Here is a 19,802-nt window from a genome sequence, read left to right on the forward strand (position 1 = left end):
GGATGTGATCAAGAATAATTTAGGGAGAATGTTAAACCACTTCTTTGGTAGTACCTTGATCAACTCAAGTCTAAAGTGCCAAGCATGCAACATCGATAATGTCCAGCCTATTTCAAGGCCGAGAGTTCTCCTCTCCCTCTTCTTATCTACACTCTTCTTACTCATCTCTCTCACGAGTACGCAAGAAAGGTAGTGCAAGTAGGAGGTGCCCATCCATACCCAGTGGAAGGATAACCATGGTAGAGTGACAATGGCCAGTGAGTGGAGTTGGAGTAGCTTCTGCCACTAGGAGGTTGAGCATTTTGCCTAAGGCTAACGATCCTTGCATAAACAAGGTAAACATTTATGGCGATGTTACTTGAATTGCACTTTATTTCATTGCATTGATTAGCATGGTGTGTGACCGTAAATGAGGTATCAAATACAAGATGGTATGAGATTTACCATATAAAAAGAATTGCACAATGATTTACTATTCCACATTGCACTACTTCAATTTTTATCAAGATATTATACTTTGTGATACATGAATGTTGGGTAGGGTTGAGCATTACATCATCAAATATGAAATTCACAATTAAGGATCAACACATGCCCATATAATGCTATGGGTAAGTGATGAAGACATTCATACAATTTCAAATCAAATCAATGCACACATTCCATTTATGAATCATTCACAAAAGTGGTCTAAAGAATCCATACAAATAAAAAAAAATTCACAAACTTGTAATAAGAAAACAAATATCACTTGTAGATCAGTATGTAACATATCAAATCCCACTAGTTCCCACAAATTCAAATATGGATTTCCATTTCCTATGCATGACCCACATTAGATGATCACACACAGATGGTTATATTATTGCCCACGATTAGAACATAAGAATACCGTTCCATATCATGATAGAGTATTGCTTTTACGACAAGCACACATAACTATGAAAATTACAAACACGGGCTTATCGTACTATCTTCTAAAGTATGCCATGAAAATTGAGCCCATGAAATACATGTATTTGAATCCCAGTGATGCTAAGTTACTCGGATTAGATTATCTAGACCTATTAAAATATCTGCATACGTTATATCAAAGCCAATGCATGCTCACAACAAAGAAGGCAGGCTATTCATTACATAGATTCATCTCCTCCATCAATGCTACAACCGTATTTCCATGAGCATTGTGCAGTAACATTGTACCCACTAGATACATATTAGCATGATGGATAGTTTAACCTTGTATGAATATTACCAAAAATATAATGGATACATTACAAACCATTTCATAACATTCTTTTTGGTGCAGTGGATAAAGGTGTTACTTGAGAGTCCCAAGGTCATGGGTTCAAGCCCCCACTGTGCAAGCCGTGGCACGCATGGGGGTGTGTGTTAAGTTGTACTTTCTAATTTCAGCCAATTTAAAGAAAAAAAAACCCATTTCATTACAAACTTATTCGGTAATTTTATTTACCCTTGAAAACACATAACTTTGAGGATCCACTTCAAGGCTACACACATAGAGACTAGGCTACTAGCTTACATGATAGAAGGTTCACTTTAAGGTATATATATATTCAGCCTTGGGAGTGCATCCATCAAAGAAGCAACTAATTGTTGCAATGTATTTCACACTAGCCAAGTAAAGAGGAATCGCAATGGAAGCATGTCAGATTGCACTTATGATTGAGTTGGGACAACTAGTAGCATGGCCAATAACATTGCGTATTCGGCTTGCAAACAAGCCAGTGTTTCATGCCATGAAAACAAATATAAGATTCACTCCCAGTTTAACAAAGAAAAAGAATGCTAATGAGTCATGGCTTTCTTGTAATCCTTTAACACACAAAATGCATGTGATTAACTCAATAATCTGCAAAAAAGTGTCATAAATAAGTGAGAGAGTTGATTGATTGATTGAGAGAGAGAGAGAGAGAGAGAGAGAGAGAGAGAGAGAGAGAGGATGAATGAATTATGAGGAGAGCTTTGTCTGTGCTATAATGAAATGTGGAATCTGCTCAGGGTTGTGCCTATCGAATCTCACCACCTCACCAAGAAAGCTTTTGGCCTTAAAGGATGGCAAATCAAAAGCCGACATGGCGCATAGCAAATCATCGTGAGATACCATGTCACCTCTCTCTTCTTCTTCTTGGTCTTCTTTGCAATTAGGCTAGTTTACAAAGATAATTGCCTGGATAAAAACACTAAAGAGATGCACAGAGATCAACCATGACATCCTTCACAGCACATAGTAGGCCTATCCCTCATAGGCACCTCTTTTGTGTTTCTAAGCCAACGGCAGTGTGACTAGGAAAATCTGAATCCTGCTTCACTTAAAGCAAGGATATATATGAATAATTAACATCTGTCAGCATTTTAGTGTTTCAATAAGCAGACGCTGAAACCTCCTCCTTTTGATCAGACTTTGTTTCAAAAAGGTAACAGTGACCCTACCGCATGGTTTCACGTCCTTGGGAATATCCGTGCAACAATTCCACACTGAATTGTCATAGTTTTGAGAGAGAGAGAAAGAGAGAGAGAATGAGGACTTTTGTTTCAAAAAAGTTAACAGTGACGCTACCGCATGGTTTCAAGTCCTTGAGAATATCCACAATAATTCCACAATGAATTGACATTGCTTTGAGAGAGAGAGAGAGAGAGAGAGAGAGAGAGAGAGAGAGAGAGAACTATGTAACAAAATCATGATCTATTAACCTTTGCTGAAAGTGAATTGGCTAATGACAGCAACCAAAAAGCAAGGATACTTTGAAACTAACATCTCAGATGTCTATTGACAAAGCATCATTCTCAGTACATATATTAGCCATCATTCTTGAGTGTCTAGACTAGTCAGTCGGGCAAATTTCTTGAGTGTCTAGACTAGTTAGTCGGGGGAATTTCTTTCTGCTTTTCAACTTGACACCATTATTTGCTTTTCGATAGAAATCTTTGACTTGCCAGTGTCTTGTATCCTCCAAAGATGGATTCACAAAATTAGACAGCTCATTTAAAGTCGTTTCTAACCCTTTTAAAGCTCGTGCATTACTTCTCATTGCCTCAATCCTCTTGACATCCTCCCACATGTGTGCATCTGCAAAAATATTGGACATCGAAATAAACACTGCATCATGTATTTCATCCGATCTTAGAGCACATTCAAAGGCACGTCTAGCTAGCTCTATGTTACCCCACTTCCTGCAGGCACACAGCAAGACATTCCATGTCACAATATTTGGTTGGAAAGGCATCTTCTCCAACATTCCCACTGCCTCATTCACCTGGCCTGCACGACTGATAAGATCAACCATGCAATTGTAATGCTCAATGGTCAGAAGGATGTCATACTCTTTGCTAAACACCTCAAAATATTTATTGCCCTTATTTACAAGACCTCCATAACTGCATACAGTGAGAATAATAAGCAATGTGATTCCATCTGGTCGTACACCCTCCTCTTGCATTCTTTCAAACATTTGAAAAACAAGTTCACTCTTTCCTTGGCAGGCATATCCTGCAATCACTGCAGTCCAGGAAACAACATTTCGAATCGATAGGTCATCAAACACTTCCTTTGCTTCTACAAGAGAGCCACATTTTGCATACATATCTACCAAAGTATTGCCAACTAAAATATCTGTTTCGAGTCCCTCTTGAGCAATCTCAGCATGTATTTGACGGCCCCTGTCCATAGCTCCTATGCTGCCACAGGCTTTCAAGCTGCAAGCAACCATGACTGCATCCCAAAGCATGCCATCCAATAGCATCTTGTCCAAACAGATCAGTGCTTCCTCACCAAGATTGTGATCAGCATACCCTGTAATAAGTGCAGTCCAAGAGGCTACATTTCGGATTGGCAACTTGTCAAACACTTTCTGTGCTTCTCCAAGTGACCCACACTTTGCATACATATCCACCAAAGTGTTGCCAATGCAAGGATCTCTTTCCAATCCCGCTTTGAGAACCTGAGCATGTAATTCTCGACCTCTACCTACAGCTTCTAAGCTGGCACAAGCCTTGAAGCTACAAGCATAAGTAACTGCATCCACATACATTCCCTCTTGTTGCATCTTTTTCAAAACCATCAACGCTTCCTCACCATACCCATGTTCTACATACCCTCCAATTAAAGCAGTCCATGAAATAGAATTTTGAACTGGCAGCTCATCAAACAGCTCACAAGCTTCCTTAAGTGATCCACATTTTGCATACATATCTACTAAAGTAGTGCCGATAAAAGGATCATCCTCGAATCCATTTTTCACAACCGCACCATGTAATTCTTGTCCCTTGGTTATTGCTCCTATGCTGCCACAACCTTTTAAGCTGCAAACAAATGTAACAGCATCTGGAGAAACACCCTCCTGTTGCATCTGTTCTAAGCAGTCTAGTGCTTCCTCAGCAAGCCCATGTTCAGCATACCCTGTGAGTAACGCATTCCACGAGATCAGGTCTCGTACTGGCAGCTCATCAAACACATCTAATGCCTCTAATAAGAAGCCACATTTAGCATACATATCAACCAGAGTACTGCATATGAAAGGATTTCTTTCAAATCCATTTCTGACAATGTCTGCATGTATGCCTTGAGCCCTGCCTATATCTCTTTGAATGCCACAAACCTTCAAGATGCAAACGAACGTGACAGCATTAGGAGATATGCCCTCTAACTGCATCTTTTTCATGCTGTTTGACACCTCCTCCAAAATCCCACAGTCAGCATATCCTGCCATCAGCGCAGTCCATGAGACCACATTACGAACAGGCAGCTTGTCAAACACTTTCTGTGCTTCCACAAGCCACCCACATTTTGCATACATATCCACCAAAGTACTGCCAATAAACAGGTCTCTTTCAACTCCCTTGTTTATAATTTCCACATGGATTTTTTGGCCACTTTTTGGGTATTTGAGCTTAGCACAAGCTTTCAATATGACCTGGAACATCGAGCTGCTAGGATGTGCATGAAGCTCTTGCATTTTTTGAAAAAGATTGAGGGCATGTTGAAACTCGCCTTGTTTGACATAACCTTTTATGAGAAATATCCAGCAAGCTTCACTGGGATGAACCAACTTGTGAAATACCTGCTGAGCATTTAACATTCTTCCACAATCTACAAGCATTGGCACGAGATAATTCCCAAGAACTCCATGTGATTCAAGCCCACTGTCACAAATGTGGCCATATACACGATCAAAGAGTGACACATCTTGCTTTTTTCTGCACATTACCAGAATGTAGGTTAAAGTTTCCATACAGGGAAGGTCAACTTCCAATTCCAAAGAAGCAAGTGCTTTGTCTACCCTCAGTTTATCCATCTCTTGCACATTCAGATCCATTGAAACTCCTGATTCCAAGCTGGGGTCACAATCCTGCATACAGTCAGCAGAATGCTCAACCGAAGCAAGGGTGTTCAAAGTTGACCATGCCTCACCATAAAATGCACCAATCTTTTCTTCTTTCAGACGTCATTGCAAAACTAGTAAGAGAATCTCTATGAGATACCCTTTCCACCTGCAAAATATCATATGCGTCCTCAGGGCATGTGTCAACAGAACATGATCGGAGTCTGTATGAGATACTTGCTCTATAAAGAAGACTTGATCGCACACTGAAACGAATAGATCCCCTAGAAAGGTCATTTGCCCTACATGACCCTTCAACTTCATACATAACAGAAAAGCAGAAACTTCAAGCAACAATCAGGTGAAAATTATCTACCATTTGCTCAATAATAGGCCCACCATCCAGTTCTTCTGTCACAAAGTGACTCGTTGCACCAATCAACTTTACTCCAGCTTCATAAGCCTGTGTATCAAGTAAACGCTCAGACATTTCCTTGAAAGAATTGCAAAAAAATGAACCACCTTAGATGCCATGTAAACATGTGTGTAACAGAAGCAAGAAGAGTTTTGCTTTCACCTGCTTATAAGGATTAGCACCCTTGAAGGAAGGCAGAAGACCATGATGAATATTGATGATACCAAAGGCTTTCAAAAACTCTGGTGATAAGATCTGGACATATCATAACGACAACCTAGCTGTTTAGTTTGCAAGCGGAAAAAAAACCAGCTTCACTCCGTTAAAACGAACAATTACTTGCATGAACATCACTAAGGTTACAATTCACACTTTTTTTTCCAACTAGCCTTAGGCCCAAGATCCTCCCACAGTTACTGTTTTTCACCGCCCGTAGGTGCCCGCCCATAGGCACTTTTTATCTGCCCATAGGTGATGCACACAATAAAACATGTTTCCGAACGTTTCCTCTGTCAATGCCCAGTCTGTCAATAGATGTACGTGGATCACAAACCTAGAGACATGGTTCCAATGGGAATTGCACACGGGCTCACCCCTAAGCTATGATCCCAATAGATAGGTCCAAATCAAAGTCACTAAGACTTAGAGAGCCATGTGCTTTACACATGCAAGCCTAGCCTTCTTTTTTAACCCATCTCTGCTGTCTGGGTATTACTCCTCTTGCTCCTGGGCTGCCACTCACATAACCATATGCCTCCCTGTCTTGCAGTCCCTTCAAAAGCGTGCATCTGTGAAGGCTTAAACTCAGCTTGTGAATCTGAGTGGATGGTTCTTGCCATGCAGGGTGACGAGTCAAAACAAAGTCTTTTCTCAACAATCAACATGTTCCAGAACGTACCTTTCATGTCACTGCCTCTTCAGCTCTTGTGCAATAATTCAAGAATGTAACTTCTCCCACTCCTGAACCCTATGGCATTACCTATAGTCCTTCAACCAGAAGAAAAGAGTCTATTCATCACAAACACAACTCGGAGGTGTGACTGGACCGTGCAGTTCCCTTGAGAACTTCCTAGCCAAAATAGTTTTGCCTTCTCCATCTCGCTTTCCAGTGATCATAGCAAGTTTAAGCAATTTCAACACGTTGACACCACTCAACATGATGTACATGGCTAACCAAGTTCTCCGTGCCACCATGTGGTACATCACTACTTGTTGGGCCTGAGGTCTTGCATTGGGTGGTGGTGGGTAACCAAGTTCTACATGCCACCATGTGGTACATCACTTCTTGTTGGGCCTAAGGTCTTGCACTGGTCAGATTCAGTGCCTCACTAGTAACTTCCGTTGTATTGGAAATGACACCAAAGCAGCTTGCACCTTGGAGAGTCATTGTCCAACCCTCCCACAGAAGGGAAGCGGGCAGCATTGATCCGAGTGATAAAAAGTAGAGCTTTGTTAGGCAAGCTCACCTCCAACCGAGGGGAGAACCGTGGATTGTACCATTTTCATGCCAAGGTACGGGAGGCCAGGGAGCTTCATGTTGCCCGTACTGAGGCCGGGCTTGTCAAAGAAATTCAAGCATAAGTAATGATCCTCCTGTTGATGGATTGTCCTGTCTCGTTTCATTGAAAACTGTGTTGAGCTATCTGGCTCCCGAGGGAAACCGCTCAGACTATCGCTCAAGGCCATTTGGTCACTAGGACCACCCGAGAGTTTGCTCAAGGCCATCTGGTCTCACTAGGAAGAGTTCATCAATAGTCATCTAGGCGATTTGGTTGCATTGACTGCCCAACTAGGAAATCCAATACAGTCATTTGGGCCATCTAGTCGCAATGACAGCCCAACTACGAAATCCAATACAGTCGTCTGGGCCATTTGGTCACTAGGACTACTCGACTGCGAAGTCCAATATAGTCGTCTGGGCCATATGGTGCCTTATTATAGGGGAGCCAACATGTGGCATTTGAAAGTAGGAAGCTTGATGATAGCGAGGCCGGGCCGCATACTCAGGAGAAAGAATTTTATGTGGTTATACACTCATTATTATTTTTTGTATGGATCCATATTTGTTGTCTTGACTAACCATGAGAGTCGATCAAGTATATTTATGATAGACTTGAGTTCGCTTTGAGTCTATGGAATCGATGGACATTTCAATTGGTATTGGCAACAGGTTTAGGTAGGAAGGTCCACAATTTTAGACCAGGACATAGGGGTCATACCACATGTTAGGGTGGCTGGTAGTCAAAACTTGATTCAGAATGGATTATTGCTCTGGGATAATAGTTTGTGTAGTATATCGGATTGTGCTTAGATTAGGAAAAGGACCCTTTATGAATGTCATGACTCTCCTCAGCAAGTCGTCCTGGGTTACAACGGACCTATAATTTGGTAAATCGGACGTTTTACTGGCCTAAGGTGAAGGTGGAAGTCAAGGACGATGTAGTGAAATGTCATCAATCTTAGGTGAACAAGGCTGAGTGCCTTAGGGCTCGAGAGTTGTTGCGAATCTTTGACTTCTCAGAAAACTCCTCATCACTGAAGGCAATATCAAACTCGGCTATGAAAGCCATTGCCTTGCTCGCATCATAATCACCATGATAAGCGTCAAACTTGACAGACTTATTACCAGTCGTAATTCCTTCAGCCTCTAGGCATGGTGACCTTCCTCATCTATCTTCCTCTGCCCCTTATCCAGCGGGGCAGCAGTAGGCCCATGCACATGACCATGGCGAGAAATGTGCAGCACAGAGGCTTGTACCCCATGTAACAATGCCTTAGGTGGCCTCTCAACACTTGCAATTCACAAAAGGATCCCTGCATGAAACTCGTTCTCCATGGGCATACTTAGTGGCATGAGTAGTGGGTGACACATGATTGTCCTTGGATGTCCCAACATTATGCATAACTTACGGGGTTCTTCCTTGGTCAATTCCATAGGTAAAGTATGGTGGCTAACACGCCCATCACTTTCCCCATGGAAAGCATGCATCACATATACATTTCCATCATGTTTGCCAGTCTCTCTTGCATGTACATCTTTTTCTTTTCCTGACCCATGCACGGTAGAGGCTTGCCTCATCCTTGTGTACATAAGACTTGATCTTGCGAGACAAATCATCACCTGTCTCCACCTGTGGGAGTTCTTTGACACAAAGTTCACCTGCTTTGCCTTTGACCACATCTCTGATAAAGTTGCACAAAGCAGAAGCAAAACATAGGAGAGAGAGAGACATCAGACAATGAACATCATGTTATGTAGCAAGAGGATTTTACAATGGCAATATCAACCAGCAAATGGTGTAGAACATGTGTCTATCAAATAGGTTAGATGGATAACAAGTGAATATGGGAGGGTCCCTATTATAGTGATGCTGGGGAAGTTGGTCGACTACCCCTAGAAGCTGGCCGGCTTCCCCCATGACCTACTAAATAGGAGAAAAATGGATAAAACCTCATAAATAGGCAATACCCCAAATACATTGAGATGCACAATTTCTAGCATCCCCTCTGTAGCTCATAGTGTGCAAGAGTTTGAAGAAGATAAGCTGATGAAGATGCAACCATGGAGGTGAGAGAGAGACGATCGCTTTTTCCCATACGTGAGAGGAGCAGGAGTGAGTCGTGGGAAAGTTGGTGGAGAGGTGGTGTGGGGTCCAACCCCCTTATGCCATGTGGCACAGCCCACCGGGATTAATGGTGGGCACCTCCATTAAGTGTCCACATTAAAGTGACCACAAGGTAGGTTTAAATGACCAAAGAGGGTGCTGGAAGTTTGGGCTGCCCACACATGGCTCTTGGGCCCTAGGCACAACCTAGTGGGCGGTCCAGACTTTAATGAAGTCTGAATGCCCAAAGGTTATAAAACCTTTGCCCAATATTTAAAGGGTTAAACAAGGTACTTACCACCTGTTCACATGCCACAAACCATGTCAGAATACAGAGCATACGCACAATTCATGGGTGGGCATCCCCTGCCCCCGTGAACTGGACACATCATAGCAGGTAGTCACATGAAAACAAGTCGCGTGAAATAAGTTGAGATGCGTGCACATGCATTATGCAATGGACATATCTCCCATTCTTGGAACTTGTAAGTAGCAGGTCTTCCCAAGCACGAAACTGGCTGATTGAGAAACCTAAACTGGGAATCTTGATAGTGGGTTCCATGTCGAGGCCACATTGCGGGCAACACGAGTCCTATTCTCCTATAGCTGACACGTGTAACTATTTGGCCCTCCTGGCTCTGTTTCACATGATGAAACTCATGCCCGGACACATGTACGAGCTGATGAAAGCATGAGAACAAGGATCATGAAGTTGGCCAGGAAAAAGCACCAGTTTTGGTCAAAAAGCAAGGAAAAGCAACCAAGTCAAACTTAGTTGACCTCCACAAGCCAAGGGCACCATTGGAAAGAGGAGACTGAGCTGGATCAAAAAGCGAAAAGCCGCTTTTTCAAAAAGCAGCTCCAAGGCCAAAAAGCAAGACCTTGAACCTAGAAAGGCAATAATCAAGAACTTTGGCAAAAGATGAGCAATATTTTATTATTATTAAAATATTAAAGTAAAAAGAGAAAAGAAAAGCATGAAGTATAGCTTTTGGCAAAAAGCAAGGCTTCCCCAAAGTATAAAAGAAGCATGAATCTCTCCCTTCTCCTCATCCATGGAAGATTATCCTCACCTTCATCATCATCAAGTTTGTGGTGGAGAGCAAGATCTTTGCCGCCCAGAGTCGCCGGCTGCCGCCTCCTAGGGCCATCTCAACTCAGCTCAGCTGTCGTCGCCGAGTTCAACGGGGCGCCGCCGCCCAGCTTCGCCTATGCAAAGCCGCTGCCTCTGTGCAGCTCTGTCGTCGCCACCCAGTGCCGCCGCTGCTCCTCATCACCACCGCTGCTGCGCCTGTGTAGTGCCACCCGCCGCCCATTGCCACCAGCGCTGCCAACGTTTTCCTCCCGATCCACAGCAGGGGGATTGGCAATTGGGCACTCATATCCGCCATTTGGGTGTTTGCTTTTTCGAGAAGCTTCTTGAGGATTTTCCTAAAGATTGGGTATGGAGGTCCCTTAGACATCTTTGAGACTTGGGGTTTGGACTTGGATTTGGACTTGGACTTGGGTTTGGATCTGGACTTGGAACTTGGGCTTGGATTTAGATCTGGACTTGGATTTGGACTTGGACTTGGACTTAGATTTGGATTCATTGGACTTGGAATCATTAGATTTGGATTTAGATATTGGATCTCGTACTAGCCCAATGAGAGATACTTATGGTCATCCCCGTGGTGTGCTCAGCATCAGAGATCTTATGCCTTGACATCGAATCGACTTGGATACCCTACATCGGCATATTTGTTTGTTTTGTATTCATTGATTGTATTGATCTTGGCCAGTGTACCCGTGGATTGTTCCTGAATAAATTCTTGAAAGGACACGTGGTTGAATCTATCGACGACACGTCCCGTTGGGCTTATAGTGGTATTAGAGCATGATTTCTCTTGAAGAAACTTTCTTGGGGTGACAGAGCCATGTCGAGAGTAGAGGGAAATCAAGAACCTAATGAAAGGAACAATTATGAGGCCAATACAGGACTTCAAGATGGGAACCAAGGCCGTCAATCTATTTCTCATCAAACTGTGGCCATGATATCAACAGAGTACCAAGATTTTCAACAGTTTCTTTGAAGTTTACTTCTTATGATCCCATTCCACCACTAATGGAAATGTGAAAGTTTGTGAATGAACTACAACCAAAGCGTATGCAAGTAGTTTATATGGCTGGTCCAAAGTCGTTGGAAGAAGCCCAAGACAAGGCTTTACAAGCCGAGGCCTTGTACATGCTTTGGATGGACGGCAAGACAAAGAACGACAATCAGGATCCACCCCAAAGGAAGAAGTTTAAAGACCGATCCCCATCAAGAGCCGAGTCTCAAGAGAAGGAGTGGAGTGAGGACAAACCTCAACTCTTTCGAAGAAGATTGTCCCTCAAGCAACGTGAGGAATACGCCAACGAAGGGAAGTGTTTCCAATGTGGAAACAAGGGACATATAGCTGCAAATTATCCTGACAAGCTAAAGCAAGAAGCCATACAAATAGGGAGATCATCATAATGACATTCTGCCAGGAATTTCGATGAGTGGTTTGCAATTGTGCTTAGCCCATTGCATGTTTCGACAAAAAAAGTCGTGAGATCTTTGTGGGTCAAAGCTGAAACAGAACCCTTTTGAAGCATTGAGACTTTATGCTAGCGAAGAACCGACGTTGATTATTGTAGACCTTTTTGTGGTTAAACATGATGAGATTGCATTGGAGCAATCTTGAACCAAGAAGGCCATGTTGGGGTAAAGGCATTATGCCCACCCTTATAGTGTGTACTAGCCCATAAGTTTTATAGTACATAGTACACTTAGTACTTTTAATGTACTAAGTGCACTATGTGTACTAGAGCAAATATACATGTGTGATAGGGGCAAAGCTCGCCTAAACGTGGGGATTCTGCGCAAGGTCAATACCGTGAGCGCCGTTGTGGTGCAGGTGTACCAGGTCACCGTAAGCTGCAACGTGGCGCTGGACTTTGGGCAGTTGGAGTTCTAGACCATTCGCGCGTGGCTGTCAGAGAAGGGCGCGCTGAATAGCAGCAACGTGGTGAGGCCGGAGAAGTGCGGAGCGAAGGCTGGTGACCCACCAGCGTGCCGTAAGCCAAAGCCAGGAGGTGCTTAGTGTCCCGCAGGAGCTGTGGATGAGCGTCGCTGCCGCTCACTCCTCCTCTTCGAATAGGCCAAGCAGTTTTCAGACAGCAGCAACATCAGCTCCTTCACGAGTCAGCAAATCAGAACCCCCCCCTCTTTTCTGCAACAGAAATCAGAAATTTGTCTGAGGTATTTGCTTCAATTTTTTTGGGATTTGCATGTCCATTTTCATCAATTGTGCAGGTACAGGTCCAAATGGCTCAGATTTTGAGCAAAATTGGCAACATTGGGTGACATTGGTCACATTCCGGGTCAATTTGCAGGAAATTGGGTGTCAACATTTGGGGCTTTTGATGTAATTGTGCCATTGGGCATCCATACATGCTATATGATGTGAGCAATCTCACATTCGGGCCAAAATTGCAGGAAATTGGAGTGTAAATCAAAGGGCTTTTGTGCCAATTGGGTTGATTAGCATGTAGGCACTGGCATTTGATGCTTTGGGCAATGTGTTGATGCCTGTCAAGCACTCAATGTGCCAGTAAATCAAGGGGCTTTTATGTATTGGATGTATATGTGGCCAGGGGGAAGCATTATGAAGACTCTGGATGCCTTCATGTGCATTAATGTACCATTCATGATCAGAAATTGATCTTGAATCAAGGGGCTTTTCAAGATTTTGTGCTTGTTGAGCTTGGCAAAGCAACAGGGAAGACTTTTATGCCTTGAACCCTCAGTAATCCACTTGCAGTCAAGGGGCTTTTGCCCAATTTCTGTCCGGGACTGTTGTATGCAATGGTGGGGACTGTCAAGGTCTGATTTTCACTCATTTGGACAGCCAGGAGAGCATTTATTGCTACTGTACTTGCTGGTACAGATTTGGTACAACTTTGTACAAGTTTTGGCATGGCTGTACATTGATTTGAGTGAGGAAAAGCTCATTTTCAGCTGCTGTACTTGCCGGTACAAATTTGGTACATCATTGGTGAGCACTTAGTACTGTTGTACAGTACTTTGGAAGGGGAACAGAGCACATCTAAGGTGCTGTCATAAATCTGCAGCAACCAGATTTCAGTGATTTTATCACATTCAGTGGGAGGAGAGTTGCATTCGTGCTTCCGCAGTGGGAGATAAACTTTGGGAGAACAACTGTGAGCACTTTGTGTGCTTTTGGTGCAGTGTTTGCACATCTTGCAGGGAGTCAGGCATTGACAAAGGTTGCATATTGCTATGGCAACCACAGGTGAGAGCTCTTCATTGCTTCACATCAAGAAGCTTGAAGGCTCACATAATTATGACATTTGGCAAACCCAGTGCTATAATGTGTTGCTCCAGAAGAAGCAGCACAAGCCCATCAAAGAAAGGGGTGTAATGCCCGCTTCTCTTACTGCTGAAGAATGGGAAGATATGGATGAGCTAGCAAGATCCACTATCATGTTGTCTGTGTCAGACACTTTACTTTTCAGCATACGTGAAGAGAAGACAGCTTGGGAAATGTGGCAAAGATTGCAGGACTTGTATGCCCAGCAAAGTGTATTGGTTGAAGAAACTCATAGGTCTTCAAATGAAGGAAGGGGCGTCTATGACAGCCCATCTAAATGAGTTTAATGGTGTTGTCAGCCAGGTCATCAATCAAAAGTTGGCAATGGACGATGAGTTCAAAGCCACCTTTCTCTTATGCACTTTGCCAGAGAGTTGGGACACATTCAGCACAGCCACTAGCAATTCAAATGCTATGCTGTCATATGCAGATGTGGAGGGTGCTCTCCTTTAAGAGGAGATGAACAGGAAGAACAACTCTGTTGGAAAGTCCAATGCAATGAATGCACGTGGGAGATCCCAGCAAAGGGGTAAAAGCCAAGAACGGGGAAGGAGCAAGTCCCGCTCCAAAAAGGACTTGGAATGTCATTATTGTGGCAAGAAGGGACATTTCAAAAAGCAATGCTACAAATGGAAGAATGATCAAAAGGAAAAGAGCAAAGGCAAAGACAAAGACAAAGATGAAGCCAAAGATGCAAAGCCAAAGGGCAAAAGTGGAGTCAAGATTGAAGAAGTCAATGTGTCACATGCAGGTGACAGTGAGGATGAAGTCCTATTCACGTCTTCACTTGATGCCCATTCACTCCTTACAGGAGATGGTCATGGTATGCACTCATGGATCATTGATTCAGGTGCCTCCTTTCATGTCACAGGTTGCAGAGACTTGTTTGTCAGGTATACTACTGGCAATGAAGGAGTAGTTTATTTGGGTGGCAACCATGCATGCAAGATTCTTGGCAGAGGTGATGTGAGGCTTGTGTTTTCAGATGGCTCACAGCTTATGCTCCATGATGTCAGGCATGTGCCTGAGATCAAGAAGAACCTGCTTTCTACTGGACAGCTTGATGATGCTGATTATGTTACCACATTTGGTCGTGGAAAGTGGAAGATTAGTAAGGGCTCACTGGTTGTTGCCAGAGGCTCTAAGGTGGACACTCTTTACTTCATGCATGCTAATGTTTGTCACCATGTTAATGTAAATGCAACCGAGTTGCCGGAAATCTCTATGTGGCATAGCCGGTTGGGACACATGAGTGTCAAAGGAATGGAGCAATTGTCTCGTTTTGGTTACTTGCCTTCTCTAAAGTTCTTTAGTGTTCAGTTTTGTGAGCATTGTATATATGGCAGGCAACTCCAGTGCCCTCACAAGAAAGCTCTTGGACAGAAAGATACTCAGTTAGAGCTTGTGCATACAGATGTATGTCAGATGCCTCAGCTTTCTTTGGGAGGGGCAAAATATTTTGTGTCTTTTATTGATGATGCCACACGCAAGGTGTGGGTTTATCCTCTTCGTTTGAAGAGTGATACATTCTCAGTGTTTGAGAAGTTTGTTGCTCATGTTGAGAATCAAACTGGCAAAACACTGAAGGCTTTGCGTTCCGACAATGGTGGAGAGTATATGTCCAAAAAGTTTCAGGACTTTTGTGATGCTAAAGGCATCAAGAGGGAGCTCTCTACTCCTTATGATCCTCCACAAAACGGGACAGCAGAGAGGATGAACAGGACCATTCAGGAGAAGGTCCGTTCCATGTTGTCACATGCTGCGTTACCTCATGGTTTTTGGGCTGAAGCTGTTATGACAGCCGTTCATCTTATAAACAGGTCACCTAACACGAGGCTTGGTGGGAAAGTGCCAGAGGAAGTATGGACAGGAAAGCCTCCGTCCTACAAGCACTTGAGAGTGTTTGGTTGTGTTGCGTACGTGCACATACGCAGGGAAATACGCACCAAACTTGATCCTAAGTCTCACAAATGCATATTCCTAGGATATGGTGACAGAGGTGAAATGGGGTATAGACTTTGGGATCCAATGAATAGAAAGATTATACGCAGCAATGATGTCATTTTTGATGAAACATGCATGTATAAGGAGCCTGCAAGGCAACAGGAGCCTGGCAGAGTCATCTTTGATGATGATGGACATCATGGACAACAACCAAGGGCTGTAAATCAGCCATTACAGCAACAAAATCTGCCCTTAAATGGTGCTGAAAATGGTCCAAATGGACAGCCAGAGATGGCAGAAGATATCCCTATGGATATCCCACAGTTAGAGGAGATACCGGGCATGATCTTTCAACCTTATGGCATGGAACAAGAGCCACCAATTGGTGATATGCAGGCTGGACAGCAACCTGCAAATGATGGTCATTGGGTACGGAGGTCCACAAGACCCTCCAGAATCCCTGACAGGTTTGTTCCAGGGGTTGACTACTTGATGCTCATTGACTGTGGGGAGCCCTCATGTTATAAGGAGGCTTTACAGAGGGCAGACAAGGCTCTTTGGGAGCGTGCTATGAAGTCAGAGATGGATTCTCTACACAAAAATGGAACATGGAAGTTGGTGCATTTGCCTACAGGCAAGAAAGTTTTGCCATGCAAATGGGTTTACAGGCTCAAAGTTGCACCTGATGCAAAGCCAAGATACAAAGCCAAGTTAGTGGCTAAGGGCTTCAAGCAGGAATATGGTGTGGACTTTGATGAGATCTTCTCTCCAGTGGTCAAAATGACCACACTTAGAGCTGTATTAGCTTTGGTTGCTCATGATGATCTGGATTTGATTCAGATGGATGTGAAGACTTCTTTTCTTCACGGTGATCTCCATGAGGAGATATATATGCAACAGCCAGAGGGTTATGCAGTGAATGGAAAGGAGAAGCTTGTATGCAAGCTGAAAAAGAGTCTTTATGGGCTCAAACAAGCACCAAGGGAATGGTATCATAAATTTGATACATTCATGAAATCCCAAGATTTCAGGAGGAGTGACATAGATCACTGCTTATACACCAAGAAAGCTTTGGATAGCAGTCTATTGATCCTCATCTTATATGTTGATGATATGTTGATTGCCGGGAAATCTCGTAAAGAGATGGATGCCTTGAAGAAGAGGCTGCATCAAACCTTTGATATGAAGGATTTGGGTGATGCAAATCACATTTTGGGTATGCGGATACTTCGGGACAGAAATCAGCATGTGTTGTATTTGTCTCAGAAGGAATACATTGGCAAAGTTTTGCAGAGGTTCAATATGGAAGGGGGGAAGAAGACTAGTACTCCTTTGCCTCCATATGTGAAACTCAGTGCTATGGACAGCCCACAGTCAGATAGTGGCAGGGCTGATATGGCCAAGATTCCGTATGCTTCAGCTTGTGGCAGTCTCATGTATGCCATGGTTGCAACCAGGCCGGACATTGCATTTGCAGTGGGAGTGGTTTCTAGATACATGGCCAACCCTAGCAAGAAGCATTGGGAAGTAGTGAAAGGTGTCATGAGATACCTGAAGGGCACACAGGATATGTGCATTTGCTTTGGCAAACAGGATGCATTAGTGCATGGTTACACGGATTCGGATTATGCCGGTCATCCAGATAACCGGAAGTCTACTACCGGTTATGTGTTTACATTCACAGGAGGTGCTGTGTCATGGATATCCAGGATGCAGAAGTGCACTACCTTATCTACTACAGAGGCCGAGTATATTGCAGCCACAGAGGCTTGCAAGGAGGCATTATGGCTATCTCGATTAGTGGTTGATTTGGGTTATACAGGGGATATTCCATTGTTGCATTGTGACAGTCAGAGTGCCATCCAGTTGGCAAAGAACCCTGTCTTTCATGCAAAGACGAAGCATGTGGATGTGAAATATCACTTCATCAGAGAGGTGATAGATAACAAGCAGATTCAGCTTGTCAAGATTCATACAGATGACAACCCGGCTAATCTGTTGACAAAGAGTTTGCCTCCAGATCGGTTCGCTCATTGCAGACACTTGATGGGCATTGGATGAGGCCAGTTTCAGCCTTGATATGGCCTTGTATATTATCATGTACATGCTGATTTTTCTTTTCCTTCATTTAAGGGCACTTTGCCTTTAAGTGGGAGGTTGTTGGGATAAAGGCATTATGCCCACCCTTACAGTGTGTACTAGCCCATAAGTTTTATAGTACATAGTACACTTAGTACTTTTAATGTACTAAGTGCACTATGTGTACTAGAGCAAATATACATGTGTGATAGGGGAGTCACACACTCACACTGTGAGTTGACTTATCCCCATACATCTCTCTCTCTCTCTCTCTCTCTCTCTCTCTCTCTCTCTCCCTTCTTCTCTGTGTGTCTCCCACATGAAACCCTAACTCTCTCCCTTCAAGCCATGCTGTGGCCTATGAACGTCAAAGACAACAAGGTAAGAGATGCATTATCTTGGAGACTCTTGAACCATGCAATTTCTATGGGCTACCATATGAATTTCACTTTGATGAAAGATCCTTATGCTATCCTTTGTGTGATAGGGGAGACACACACTCACACTGTGAGTTGACTTATCCCCATACATCTCTCTCTCTCTCTCTCTCTCTCTCTCTCTCTCTCCCCCTTCTTCTTTGTGTGTGTCTCCCACATGAAACCCTAACTCTCTCCCTTCAAGCCATGCTGTGGCCTATGAACGTCAAAGACAACAAGGTAAGAGATGCATTATCTTGGAGACTCTTGAACCATGCAATTTCTATGGGCTACCATATGAATTTCACTTTGATGAAAGATCCTTGTGCTATCAAGGAGGATTTCAAAAGATGTTTTTGAACAGATTGCAGAATGAAGATTTGGTGACTTTTTGTGTCATCAAAAAGGGTTTTCTTATAATGCAACCCGCTTATGTGAGACACAATTTTGAGGCCAAAAAGTGACTACAACTTAAGTTTAGGGGAAGCTACTTCTATTGGCCTAGCAAAAAGAACATTAAGTTTTATGTTCAAGAATGTTTGAAGGTCAAGTCTGACTGACAAAAGCTAACAGATTATTGCACCTATTGAATCTTCTATGGGAGGGTATTGCTATGGATTTTTATCTTTGATTTGCCAAAGTCAAGAAATAATGGTATATGGACCTTTTCAGGATACCAAGAAGATCAACGATTTATATTATCAGTTGGATCTTTTCAGATCATTGGACGACACATAATGCCTTCCATGACAGTTTATTGGAACCATATACACAGTATCCTCAGAGGAGCTCGAATTGAAGAATCCACCATGGGTGAAAGAGCCAGAACAGATTGAGTTTCATTCTGTGAAAAAAAGAGGAAAGATAGAGGTTAGAAAGTTCCTCTTGGACTTCGAGAATTATTCACTATTGAATGCGAAAGGGATGCCAGAGGAGTACTTCTAGGACTATCCAAATATACTTCAAGTTTATGAGGAAGTGGTTGGTTCAGATATTTTTGAAGTACAAGTATATCAATGTCTTGCGATCAAGACAGATTCAAGAGGGAGGGATTGTACCTCTAGTCCTCTTCATTGTATATATATATGGGACTGGAATTGATCATTATTCTACTTATGATGGTTACTTGGACATGCTCTAGTTTGGGTGGCAACAATGCCCAATAGGCCAAGGAGCAAGATTTGTATTTGGGTGGCAACGATGCCAGAAGAACCTTTGAAAGGCAACAGAGCTAGAACGAGATTTGTATATGGGATGCAACGATGCCAGATGACCCATTGGACGGCAACGATGCCAGATATCTTGGACTTCACAATCGGGCAGTCCTAGTGAACCCTAATCGCATAATCACTTGTGTCAGTCTCAACCACAAACTGTTTGCCTGGATCCGGTAAAGCCGAAATAGATGCATCCTTCACCTTAAGCTTGAAAATACGGAAAGCCTCGGCAAGCTTCTCATTCTAGGTAATAGGACTAATGGACTTTCGTCAGCGTCCTCTGAGAAGGTTCATGAAAGTGAAGGTGAGAAGGAAAGGTGGCAGCCAGAAACCCAACTCCACACTCTCTCTCTCTTCTCAAGTATTTGCAGCAAGAAAAACCCGACT

General features: G+C 43.3%; 1 protein-coding gene across 4 annotated transcripts in view; it reads right to left on the reverse strand.

Moving 5' to 3' along the window:
• Nucleotides 1-2,746: 2,746 nt before the first annotated feature.
• The window catches only part of LOC147626207 (pentatricopeptide repeat-containing protein At3g16610-like), a 47,150-nt gene continuing 30,094 nt past the window's right edge, over nt 2,747-19,802 (reverse strand). For all 4 annotated transcript variants that reach the window (XM_086816351.1, XM_086816352.1, XM_086816350.1 and 1 more), the window contains exons 5-7: nt 5,920-6,012; nt 5,719-5,805; nt 2,747-5,369 (exon numbers count right to left, since the gene is read on the reverse strand). In XM_086816351.1, the coding sequence (XP_086672477.1) occupies nt 2,847-5,369; nt 5,719-5,805; nt 5,920-6,012 (2,703 nt within the window). In that variant the 3' untranslated portion in view covers nt 2,747-2,846. The remainder of the gene's footprint in view (nt 5,370-5,718; nt 5,806-5,919; nt 6,013-19,802) is intronic.

This window comes from Cibotium barometz, chromosome 22 (genome assembly GCF_041138505.1).
Source record: "Cibotium barometz isolate CiBa-2024 chromosome 22, ASM4113850v1, whole genome shotgun sequence".
NCBI lineage: Eukaryota > Viridiplantae > Streptophyta > Polypodiopsida > Cyatheales > Cibotiaceae > Cibotium > Cibotium barometz.